Here is a 13,078-nt window from a genome sequence, read left to right on the forward strand (position 1 = left end):
CCCACCACTGTGCAAGTCATAAGCAAGGCCATATTTGTGTGCAGTTTCCATTTGATTCATATTATTATTAAACTGTAGGGGGATCCATATACATTTTGAGAAAGAGGTTTTGATTCTGGCCTTCTGTAACCAAGCTGTTTACATGGATTTCATTCATAAGCATGTACACAACAACCAAACCACTGTATCAAACGTTTTCTGGCCTACTCATAAACAGTCTCTCTCTCTCTGTCTCTCTTGCCTTATACAAAAACATACCAAAAAAAAATCTACAAAACACATTTACATTTGATTTCAGCAACAAAAAAAGTTTCCAAGAAAAAAAGTTTCTGTTCAGCCATCATAAAAGGAATGTCAATAAACAATAAATACAATGTGCTTTCTTCTCCATATAGACATATTTACACTTGAGTCTTTGGCTTATGTTTAGATTTCTTTATAAAGAACTTTGATCAGGCCATCATTGCACATTTAAACAAAATAATGCAGTTATCACACACTCACGCACGCACGTACGTACGTATGTATATATGCTTAGATATTCTTGCAACACTTGAAACCTATAGAGACTATCTGCACAGTTTTATTTTACTTTTAACAGTATCAAATTAAGGACAAAAGAGAAATAAAATGTTGAATAGAAATAGCTACATGCAACAGATGGTGGTTTTAGTGTAACCGAGAGACAGCTGAATATACATACACTTAAAAGTCCTTCCTCGAACAGCAGATGTGCTCTGCCTCAGCTCTTTACATTTGTGGCACTATATGTTCATACTGTGTACAGGCATAGAAACAGTTCTTTTTATTTATTTATATATATATATATAATTAAGATACAACATTTAATAAGAAAAATACTTTTTGCATTTAAAAATTAAGTCTTCCCCTTAACTAAAATCTTTCTTCATAGGTTCAACAGCTGATGTCAAATCACAGTTCATTACATTTCATATTATTTGGTTCACTTGATTGCACCCATCCTTTCACACTAAGATGATTCAAGGTACTCCAGTGCGACATCATAGCAGAAACGATATTGCTCCTAGTAGGAGAAAAAACAGAGTTAGACAGTCAGTTCCTTTTAAAAAATAATAAGAACATTTGTATTCCTTAGAACTGTATAATTTGCTTCTGTATTGTCAGATTTTATATTCACACATGTTTTTGTAATGCTTAAGAATTTACAGCTATCTGTGGCTTCAAATCTCACCTTAGGAAAGGTAGTCTGATGATTTACATCACTAGTTATTTGCTTATCTATGATATGTTCTCCTATTCCATCAGTTACAAAACAAATAGTTTACATTATCAGTGGAAAATCTCATATTCCCCCTGCCCCCCCCAATCACTGACAACATACATTTTACATAGTCAAAACAGTATTCAGTAGTTAACAAACATCAATGTCCACTTTCTATGTTGCTAAACTGAATGAAACCTAAAGTTAGCTCTTGAAATTGAGATAAAGTTCTGTAAGGTAAAATAGATAGGAATTTGAATTTCAATGAGCAGGTAAGCAGGGGAATGTATAGTTTGCAGCTTGACTCTTCAAAGTTATGTATCATAAAGAAATAAGTTTTTATCCCACACAGGTCACACAGTCTGGAAGAAAAAGGAGATTCAGATTCGCACTAAGATTAATGGTAAGACTTTATTTATTCTTTAAAATGGAAAAAACTATCTGCCTTACCCCCCTTTACAAATCTAGAATGCAACGTTGTTCAATTCTTAGCAGGAAGTGGGGGAAGCTTTCTGAAAGGTTTTATTGTTCTGTTCATTTTGGTTATCTGATCATCTTGGTGAATGTAGGGCAGGTGACAATGCTACATCGGTTTTCTTGGCTTGCTTCCTCAGCCAGCTGAACAGCTGCTGTTTGTGTACACCGGATCGAGATAGTTCAACCACATAATACATGACATTGAAACACCCAAATTCGGCGACTTCAGAGTAAGATTGTAATAGAACAGAACTACATGTTTTTTACCCAAAGATTAAGTTGAAATCATTGGAAATCCCTACACAGTAAACCAGGTATGTCTAGAGAAAAGGCTTATTGATTGCCATGTATGAAGTGCTTTATATCACAAAAAGAAGTAAAGCAACTAATGTAGCTTTATTATAATGCCCCTCCAGAATATAACAATCCCCCACCCAGTTTTAAAAATCTACTGGTGTGAAAATTATGCAACTGAGAAAAGAGTACTACATACAACATGGTACCATCAACTAATTTTAAGAGGGCAGGGAGGGGGGAAATCAAGAAAGGGGAAAATGTTATTTTCCTCTTTCCTTTTGTCTCTAAGCTTTGGGTAAGGAACCTCTGATCCTCCAGATAATGTTAGACTACAAATCCCATCATCCCTGACCAGTGGCCTTGATGGCTGGGCTGATGGGAGCTGAACTCCCAATATTGTCAGGAGAGCCAACGTTCCCCAACCCTGCTTACCTTTACTGTCTCCAGCTTTCCTTTTCCCAAGCACTGTTATGCTCACCCCTACACTGTCTCTGCTTCCTAGTCCCTCCATTTTTCCAGCTCCCTCCTCCCATTGTGTGTTCTGACACCTTGGGAAGGAAATAAGCACCCACTCAGCAAAGATGCAAATCAGGTTTTCTGTTTTTGCAGGAAACTTTGCCAACCTCTTTGTTGGATGGGTGTTTCCTTTCTTACTCTAAAGTGCAAGGGGTTCAAGCAGTTTGTAGTTTCCACCATAATTTCAGAGGTGGGGAGCTGGATAGTGTGGGTCTGCTCGCCTTACACCCAAAACAATTGTGGGTGGGGTTGGGCTAAGAGGAATAAATAGAACCATCACCACCCCAACCTATAGCCAATTTTACTTTCTTTTCGGTTAAAATTACTTAAGTAGGTTACCTAATAAACATTCTAAAGACCAAAGGCTGCAGAATCAAGCTTCTATAGTTTCTGTATAAATGATAATCAAAGGTTTCTCAGTAAAAATTAAGAAACACAGCTCTCAGAAATACAATAAACATGCATTGTTTTGCTTTGAGACTGTTAAGAACTGGTTTGCTTGAAAAATGTAACAGTCTAGAGTCTGAGAAACACCAGCTATTATGTTTTTCTGAAACTTGGACTCTACATTCCATGGGGCAAAAGTGAGAAGCTCGCAGGCTGGGGGTCAAATCTGGCCCATGGATAGCCAGTAGGAGGCACAGATAAGTAAGTGTTGGGCTAACTGGAAGAGAAATCCTTTAGCTCCACAGAACTGCCTACAGCTGGCTTTAGGAAGAAGTGAAAAATACCAGAAATGCTCAGGCTGTGCAGCAACCACATTTTCTGGAAAGACAGAATTTCAACCTGGGACTTTTATTAGCCTCAACCAGCTATAAAAACACTGGTAGAGGTAAATGGTTTCTCCCCTTGCTCCTGTTGCTCTTCGAAAACTGGTACATTGCCTAAGAGTCACCTTCTCTTCCCAGTTAAAATGTCATATGTGGATCATAGAGATTATAATAGTCAAGACTTCCTGATACTATGCAACATGAAAAAATTGGAACAGGAAGTGAAACAGTGAGAAGAGTTTTTAATGAGTACTATGAAACCAACATCTTACAGAGGTTTACCAAAGCCAGGCATCTTTCAGAGGTGACAGAAGACTTTGCATTTGGGCAGGCATTCAGTTATGGGGTTATAACTGAATATTTATATATAGTGCCATTATTTTAATATGACATTTTATAATTAACTAGTCACAGTCAGTGTTACCTGTAACCATGGGAGAATGTTTCCATTTATGTGACTTTTTTCTTAAGAGTTTTACATTTTAGCTTCATTGGCTGTCCACGCAAAGTAATATTCCAGATCCATGAACTTACCGGTGTTTCTACCATGTTAGGCTTACTGTTCCGTAAAGTTTTTACTGCATGGAAAACATCGATGACATTTTGCCTTTTAAGCATTTCCACTACTATGCCTATGGCACAGAACATTCCACTTCGTCCACCGCCATTCCTGAGCATAAAAAGAACAACGTTTCTTTTCTTTTTTTAAAGCTTTGCTGACATTATCATAGTTTATATATAAAGTAAAATCACATAAAGACCTCTGAAACAGCAAAAGATTCCATTACAATATGAAATACATGATAAATCTGTATTTTAAATATACATAAAAAAGATAGTGTCACACAAATGATAAAATCCATACACAAAGTAAAAAAATAGATACCAAAAGCCAACATAACAATAAGGCGCACAGTTCCATTTCCAAAGTGATGCTGGCCAGTCTCTCATTTTGCCATTTGCCTTATTTCATAGGTCCTAGCTAGAGAAACTTGCATACAACGTCTTTGGTTTGATAACTCATTAGGAACAATTGGAGGGATGACCTCTAAGTTATACTGAAAAGATATTATTAATAAAGTATAACATAGTTGAGTATTCTGCTGTTTGGAACATAAAACACAGTGCCCATGAAGAAGAGTGTTCTCAAAATGCATTGGAATTTATCAATAAAAAATATTTTCAATGCACTTTACAGGTTCTCCCTCCTGTTGTTTGTTTTGGTACCTTTCTCATTTTTTCTTTATAACCTGTTAACTAACAGGCTCCTCTGTCTTGTCTTAACTGAGGTTTAGTGTGTTTATCCTAATACATCCTATTACTGTACAGAACCTGGATCATGGCTGTGTGGAATTTTGTGGGACTTGGAGAGAGAGAATTGGGTATCATCCACTTATTAATAGCACCCAGCTCCAAAATCCAGAAAAATATCATCTGTTTCATGTCAGTAATAAACAGCGTTGGTTTATGATATCAAAAGCTGCTGAGAAGTCCATGAAAACCAAAAGGTACTTCCCTACTGCTCTCCTGGTGTAGATCATCTACCAGAGCCACCAAAGCCATTTTTGTCCCAAATCTGGACCGGAGGTCACACCAAAATGGGTCAAGTTATCACAATGCCTAGAGCTCTGTAGCTATTATCCATTTGTGCACCTTGCCAAAAAGGGGAGATTTGTCATGTTTTGGACTATAACTGCCATAAGCCCCAGCCAGCATGACCAATGGGAGTTGTATTATGGGAATTGTAGTCCAAAATATCTGGAGGGCACCAGGTTGCCCTATGAGATTCAGCTACCTACTGCTAAACAGCTGGTTTAACAATATCTATTTAGTTAGAACTGAGTCACTTGCTTCATGGGATTTCCAAGAGATACACATACAGTTTCCCAGCCAGGACCTTTCACTTATTGTGGCACTTAACATCTATCATACAAATTTATACATACACTATCTCACAATTGTAATTGTTTTTGGTCATTGTTGGATTTCCCCTTTTTGGTGGAGTGTGGAATTATCTTTGGGAGTTCACCCTCCACCCCCCCCCCTTTTGTCAAGGAGACCTCTGCTAAGTTTATTTATTTTAAACATTTAATACCTCTTTCTGAAATTGGATTCCCAGACTAGCTTACAACAGAAAATGAAAGACATTATTTTATACCATAAAATCAACAATCAAAAGCTGTAATAAAGTATTAAAACATAGCAAAACACAAACCAATAGAAGTGAAGTTAAAATCAACAGATCTAAAAGGCCTGGGAAATTTAAAAGGTGTTCACCTGACACTAAAAGGATAACAAGTTCGGCATTAGGCAAATCAGTCTGGGGACAGAACCCTAGAGATGGGGGCCCATCAGAGAGATGGTCCTACCTTGGGTCACCACCTGCTTCATGTCCAGTGACAGTGGTATCTGGAGAAGAGTGTCCAAGGCAAATCTTAATGCACAGGCAGGCCTTTATTTTTGAAGGTGCATACATGCATTTTGTGCCAGTATGTGAACCCACATACAAAATCCAAAGGCTCATGTGCATGTTTCTAACACTTTCAATTAGCATTTAGTTGTATATCCCTGACAATCACTGTTATCTAGAATAACCTTTGAAAAAGCTCACACTAAATAATCTTTGACTGGGCAAGTAAGAGAACAGTCTACCACTCCTTTCACGAGACATACCTAGAACATTTATCTACATGAAATCCAATTCACAGTATGGAGATAATGAGCTGTGAGGACAAAATGCTAAATCACACTTACAGACAGTGAATTATAGTTCTCCCTTCCCCTTCTTCACATTCTTCTTGCCACTTTTCAACCTGAAGTATTAACTTCAAGAATGATCGTTTGGAGCCTGGCACATCCCTGTGAGATGCCCATCCCAGATATTGGAATTGCTGTACCATCAGATAGCCTTCCTGAGGCTGATAAAAAATAAACAGTATCATATTAAACATCGCAAGTAATCGTATTGGTCCATTATAGAAAATCCAAAAGTCACAGTAGAATAATAGGTTAAGACCTATTTAAAAGTTACAAGGTAAACAAGCTTCCATGTTCATCAAAACTCTTAATTAGACTGGATGCCAATTAAAAAGCAAAAGCAAAGTGTTTTGCGGGGGTGGGGGGACACGGAATGACAGGATGTTGCAGGGCATGATAACAAAGCCTTACTCTGCAAACTGTAACGATGTTAAGAATATCTCAGGTTTTACCAAGGCTACAGAGCAGCAAAATTGCTTACTCTCTGAAAATAGGTTCAACAGCTGTTTGGCTCCGATTCTAGGATTAACTGATCTATGGTTCCTGGAATGCACTTCTGCTAGAGAACAGAAGTAAAGGGAAGGGTAGCAGTCCTTACATTAGCAAAGCCTTCTATTACTTTGAATGGCTGCCCATTCCAAGTACGGTTTAAAGATAAAGAGACATAAGAAGGGACAGCAGGGGCCTTGAAGATGCCCATCAGCAGTTAGCACCTGGACAGCAGACTAAGCAGGCACACAGGTCACCTGGCCACAGTCTTCCCCACTATGGTGAGAAGCAGCATTCTTCTGTTTAAATTATAGTAATTATAGTAATTATTTTCATAATTTGGATCTCTGTAGGGGGGAATTAGCATATGCAAATTTAATGCAAATCTGTGGCCTCTCTTTTGGTGTTGCATTTCCTGATGTGTAGGCCACCCTTCAGCTCTCATGGTATCTGTTCTGTGATCGTGCCCATGACAAATGTGCCCACCTGCCCAAAAAGGCTGGGGATTCCTGCTGTAGATTAATGAGCTAAGTATAAAGTATAAAGGATGACATCCAAAGTTACATGAGTGGAAGTCAGCTCATGAAACAGGGCATCACTGCCCCCTCCTCCTCACTGTAACATCCCGAACAGCATCTCCTGAGGACTGGGCAACATTCAGTACAGGCTTAGGAATTCCCAGAAAAAAAAAGGGGGGGGGGTCTTGCACAATCAGAAGTGCTTTTCTGCTTCCATGGGACACCTTTAGATGCCACCCAAAGTGCATATAGGTCAAGCTGAGTAGAAACACCTACTAGTTATGGAGGGCATGGGGATTTCCCTGAAGACATGTTAGAGTTATCCATTTAAATTAAAGCAGGATATTTTGGGAGCTGAAGACACAAACTAACCCTCATAAACTCCCATATCTAAATAATAATAATGACAGATCAATGATGTTACCTATGGCTTCATATGAATACAGTAAAGTTTATACATTTTATATCATGTCAAGTGATAATAAAAACGGGGGGTGGGGAATAGAACTACAATAGCTACTTTGTGCTTCCAATAAGTTATTCATTTCGCCAACTTTGGGTATGGAAACATTAAAAGAAAACTAACACAAGGGTTTGAGAACAATCTGAATTAGAAAATGGTGGTTTGGGAACAGACTGAGAGAATTTTGAAAATACCCATTGTAAAAGAAATGAAAGTTTTGTTTGCATAACTTTGTTTCATTGTACAAAAATACTAGAAAATGGGTGGATGTAAGAGTAAACCTGGTAATAGCAGAGGTGCAAACAAGAGTGCTTTTGTTGCATAAATACTTAAAACAGGATGAAAATGCTTCTCCTGCCCCCATAAGGTAAAAGATGCCCCACCTATGAAAACATTTCACAGGGCTGTACATTTGCATATGAATACTAAAATGTTTTACTGTTTACATTCATTCATTTTTATAGTTTTTCTTTTGGCAAAACATATAAAAACCTCTCAATACCTTTAGACCAATGTTCCCTAACTTGGCGCCCTCCAGATATTTTGGACTACAATTCCCATCAGTCCCAGCCAGTATAGCAAATGGTCAGGGATGATGGAAGTTGTAGTTCAACACATCTGGAGGGCATCACACTGGGAAAACTGCTTTAGTATATAGTGCACTGCAAGTAAATTACACCATGATATACAAACTATGGGTTCGATCAGTGGGTCTGCTCTAAGTATGACTAGGTCTGGATACAGCCCTATGGCTCTTCCAACCTATTTTGAAAACCTTTAGCTAGTTTCTGTCAAGTGCTTTGCTTAATGTTAAAGTCCAGCCTCTAAAAACAGCACAATAAATGGGATTCTAATGTTAACCATCAGTATATTCCTTACCCTTGTTAAATTGCATATCCTGAAAATTCTGTTTATTACATCACAATCCATTGAGCAAGACATGCATTCCACCTGAATAGGACCATATCTCAGCATCCCTTCCTCTGGCCAATACTGTGGGCAGCCCTGTATAATATTTAAAAAGATGTAATTAAATTATAACTAGCATTACACATCATGCTGAATTACCATAACTACAGTACAATTTGCCTCAGTTAAGGTGTTTTATGTCAAATCGTCAAAATCACAATATCTTATCCAACTGCAACAGGTTTCAAGAACAGAGGTTACTATATTGTTCCATCTTTGCAGGTTTGATTAGCCCAGGCCTTCCTTTACCTGCGAGCACTGAACAAGCCAACATTTCCCCATGCTGAACTTTATCTAGTGTGTCTCAGTGACAGAACACATCCATTTCAATGCAATTTGCAAAACTCTTAAGAACTTACCTGTGCTAGATCAACTTCATTTAACATCACAAGAGAGGTACAGCCATAGTCATATACTAATCTCCAGAAATCTTTCACAGTATTTGGCAGAGGGTGCTGTGTGACAATGAAAGCAGCGGGTTGTCTGTAGCTCTGCAGTTAAAAAGAAAAAGGAAAAGAAAAAAAAGAGGCATTAAAAGAGGATTGTAATCATAAACAAGCTTATTTGAAGATTAGACCAGTCTCCAGCGCACATAATATAGATATAGAAATATTTTTAGGCCACCTTTAAGGGCAAAACACGCTTAGTGTTGTTCTCAGTCAGCTGAAGAATGGAGCAGACAGCAAATGGATAATTCTTCTCTTCCTGAGAAGGCAGGGCCAAATAGAACAAGTCTACCAGAGAGGATCCCCTCAGTCTTTTGGCTCTGCCCTTTATAGAACAGCAGAGCAGGTCTGCTGGTCCTGAGCTACTGCTTGGGAGTATTTTTAGGCCTTACAGGCCTATCAAAAAAAAAAAAGAAAAATAAAGAAAAGTAGATTGTTTCTAGCATTTTGCATTGAGATCATGCCCAACCACTCTACGCATAAATACCTTATGAGTCCATGAGGAGTTCAAAAGTTCCCCTACATTTGTTTCAACATTGTTAAAATCTAGATAAATGAGCTGGTCCTATGCAAGTCTCATGAGGCCTCAGTCTTAGCCATTCAGGTTGCACTGGTCGACTCTCATTATCATCTTTTTGGACATCCCTTTGTTGTCTGCTCTCCTCTCCTCCTGACTGGGAACAGAAAGCTGGACTTACTATGACGAGTTCACACCCTCCCCTGCTTTATGATGTTACTCTGTATTGATGGGGGAGGGGGGTGGGGTCTCTCTACTACGTATTTTCAGATTTGTGAAGTTATCAAGTCATAGCTAATCAGGGACTATGTTGGATTCCGTTTATCTATCCCTCCAGCCATTTTCTATTTCTTAAAATGATGTTCTATTTTGCCCTGCCTTCTCAGTAGGAGAGGAGTTAACCCTTTGCTGTCTGCTCCACTCCCTGCTGACCAGAAGACGACTTCATGGTAATTCCAGCTTTCTGTTTTATTACATCCTCAGAACACGGCATATTAAAATAAGAGAAAATACCTCATATGCCTGAAGATGCCTTCTTCAAAGCCAGTTTTACCTATTTCTTTAGAAATAATTTCCAAGTGTGTGTACTAAGGGGTCACTCTTGGGCTCTGAGCATTGTAGGTTTTTGAAGTTAAGGACCTGGTTCGCACATAGTGCCAGTTCATGGATTCTTTAACCCATGAATTGGCATGCGCACTGCCTTGCACACTCGTCGCTTCCACTTTAAATCCGTGTTTTCATCAACAACCCAGGAACGCCACGTTCTCGGTTGCTTGATGTGATGCCCGAACCCAGAACTCTGGGTTGTTGTAGGGTTAAACAACCCAGAGTTTAACCCAACAATACACCATGGGTTCTCGTTACATGTGCATTGGGCCACCGATAGTTTTGCTACGAGATTCTTAGCCGTACTACAGAACAACATTGTAATTACCTAGTTTCATTGTAGGGGAATCCATTTCTAGTCTAAAGTATAGATATTCTATAGCTCTTTTTGATATTAAGGATACTTAGCACCAGGCCTGGATGACCCCCCCCCCCCCCCCAATCAGGTCACTTGTTTAGATATACTATTATATAGAAATGTTTGGAAAATAGTGAAGAGATTGGGAAGATAGGGAACTGCCTTATACTGAGTCAGACCATAGGTCTATCAAGCTCATTTTGTCTACACTGACCCTGCAGAGTTTCAGACAGGGATCTTTTCCAGCCTTATCTGGAGATGGCAGGGATTGAACCTGGGACCTTTTGCATGCAAAGCATAGGCTCTCAATCACTGAGCTATGGCCCTTCCCCATCTAGACACATGTATCTGCATACAAACAACTCAACTTGCATGTACAGATGGTAGCAGCTATGCAGTATGTTGAAGGGAATATTATTTCTTCACTGCTCTGCTCACTATCTATTATTTCTCCTGGGACTGCACTCATTAGGAAAAGACAAATACCTAGAACTGGCTGCAAATTAACATACAAATCATAAAAGTCCTGCTAGAGTTTCCCATTATGAATTTTCAGTTCCAGCAACCTACTGAAAGTTTGAAATAGTGGATTTGGCAAGTCAGAGAACAATTAGTGGGCATTTAGACAACTTTACCCACTTTTTAATTTTCTCTTTTTAAAGGGCCATTTTACTGAATACCACAGGATGAGCAATTTATTTGTTCTGTTGTTGTACATTATTATACATCTTTTCAAGGCATATTACATAAACAAAGGAAACAGTCTCTCACGTCCATAAGGGCAGCATTGATATAGTTGCTGCTCTCGCCATCAACAGTAATTAAGAAAGGCAGACATCTGTCAGGTGGCAGCATATCCATAAAGCGGTTCTTGTCATGGTTTCTTGGTAAGCACGCTATACTGCAGTCTTCAGCTTGTAGCCGAGGAGTCACAGAATTCAGGGTCTAAAGGGTAGAGAAAATCTTTGTTATGGTATAGTGTGCCTTACAGAAATAAATTTGGGCAAGATGAGAATAGTGGAAGCCGTGAGGAAAGCAAAGGCTTTCCTATTTGAGCTGCCTTGCAGTTTAGCCATGACAGAAGATGAAAAAAAGTCTTTGTGTGTACAGAGTTGGTTCTCAATTTGCATCCTACCCCAAAGAGGAAAAGAGGAAATAGGAATCATAGAATAGTAGGGTTAGAAGGGGCCTACAAGATCATCGAGTCCAACCCCCTGCTTAATGCAGGAAAATAGGAAAGCATTGTGTAAAATTCATGCAAGATGTTTCAGACTTATTTAAAATGCAAAATCAATTCTGGCATGCCAAATGTCATTGCTGTTCAAATGATTTGGCAGTCTATGGCAATTACAATCAGACAACGGTATTTCCCATTTATAGATGACTTTGCAAAGCACATAATGAAAGAACTAGGTGATACATTAGGCTTAACACAACAAGATGGCCAAAGGTTATGAAACTGGAAGAAATTATATATAACTAGAAGCAAAGAAGATGTTGCTATATAAAAGAGCTGCCAGCAACTGAAAGTACCTGAAATTCATCTTTGAGATGTGAAGAATTTGTCTGAGAGTCTATTCTTATCATGTCAAAATATGCAGCTTTAAATTCACAGACAGGGATGGCAGTTTCTCCACATAAACAGGCTTCCAGAATTGCATCATGAATAAATATATACTGCTCCTGCCAAAAAAGGGAACAGAAAAAAATTCTAGCAATATTTTAAAAAAGAAACAAAATTTGGATACCTTCTCACTAGGAATCTTATTCAAGGAAGCTTAACTCAATCCATTTTATACTGCTTAAACACCTTAAATGTTTGTTTAATTTAATCAGCGTGATTTCCTAAGAATGGCAATTTTAAGTCCAGCAATACTCAACGGCAAAGTATCAGTAATTTGCTTAAAGCAGAGATGGAGGGAACAGTCCTATGGCCACTAGACACTGTCTAGAGGGCCATAGGATATGCTCTTTTCTGGGAACCGACCTTGGAGCCTGTGCTCTGAGGTGGGTTCCTGGAAAACCAACCTCCCCCCATGTCTGCGCTGCCTCAGAGGCAGCGTGGAGAAGCCCCATCCTCCGTGCTTGGAGGAGGAGGAGCGACTGAAAAGGGATGGGGCTGGGGGCGTTCCGGGGCAGGGAGAGTAGAGCTGCATGTACGACTCATCCAATGTGTCGTACAGCAGCGTCCTCTCCCGGTCGCCCCCGCCCCCCGGCGGCTAGACAGGGAAAAACAGCTGTCTAGTGGAAAATAGCAGGGCAAGCAAGGCGTGGAGGGAATGATTCCCCCCCCATGCCTCTCCTACCTTGCTTTGGATAGGCGGTCGCCTCCGAGTTCGGAGGTGACCGCCTATCTTGATAGGATTGCGCCCTTAATGTTTTAGGGGTGTTTCCATTTTAATGTTTCTGCATTGCAGGCCAGTTCTCTTTCATTCTTGATACTGGAAAACAGCATTAAAAATAGCTAGCTCTGGATTAATTGCTTTGAATATCTCCAAATACAAAGAACAGGAAGAACATAACGCAAAGGGTTCTGCTTAAAATCCTGAAAAAATATATATTTCACTTTAAGAATGTAGATTTCAAGTTCCATGATTAGGGATGGAGAAGAATTTCAGAAACATCTCCCAGTTCAGAAATCCTGTAGAATTT

At 39.2% G+C, this 13,078-nt stretch overlaps 1 protein-coding gene across 2 annotated transcripts in view; it reads right to left on the reverse strand.

Annotated features, from left to right (window-relative positions):
- Positions 1–428: 428 nt before the first annotated feature.
- PTPRK (protein tyrosine phosphatase receptor type K) overlaps positions 429–13,078 on the reverse strand; it is a 516,066-nt gene continuing 503,416 nt past the window's right edge. For both annotated transcript variants that reach the window (XM_084827484.1, XM_084827485.1), the window contains 7 exons: positions 11,960–12,109; positions 11,198–11,371; positions 8,859–8,990; positions 8,410–8,535; positions 6,058–6,221; positions 3,838–3,973; positions 429–1,045 (listed from right to left, as the gene is read on the reverse strand). In XM_084827484.1, coding sequence (XP_084683610.1) covers positions 992–1,045; positions 3,838–3,973; positions 6,058–6,221; positions 8,410–8,535; positions 8,859–8,990; positions 11,198–11,371; positions 11,960–12,109 — 936 coding nt within the window. In that variant the 3' untranslated portion in view covers positions 429–991. The remainder of the gene's footprint in view (positions 1,046–3,837; positions 3,974–6,057; positions 6,222–8,409; positions 8,536–8,858; positions 8,991–11,197; positions 11,372–11,959; positions 12,110–13,078) is intronic.

Source organism: Heloderma suspectum, chromosome 1 (assembly GCF_057233095.1).
Source record: "Heloderma suspectum isolate Gila_16-S chromosome 1, 16-S_ref, whole genome shotgun sequence".
Classification (NCBI taxonomy): domain Eukaryota; kingdom Metazoa; phylum Chordata; class Lepidosauria; order Squamata; family Helodermatidae; genus Heloderma; species Heloderma suspectum.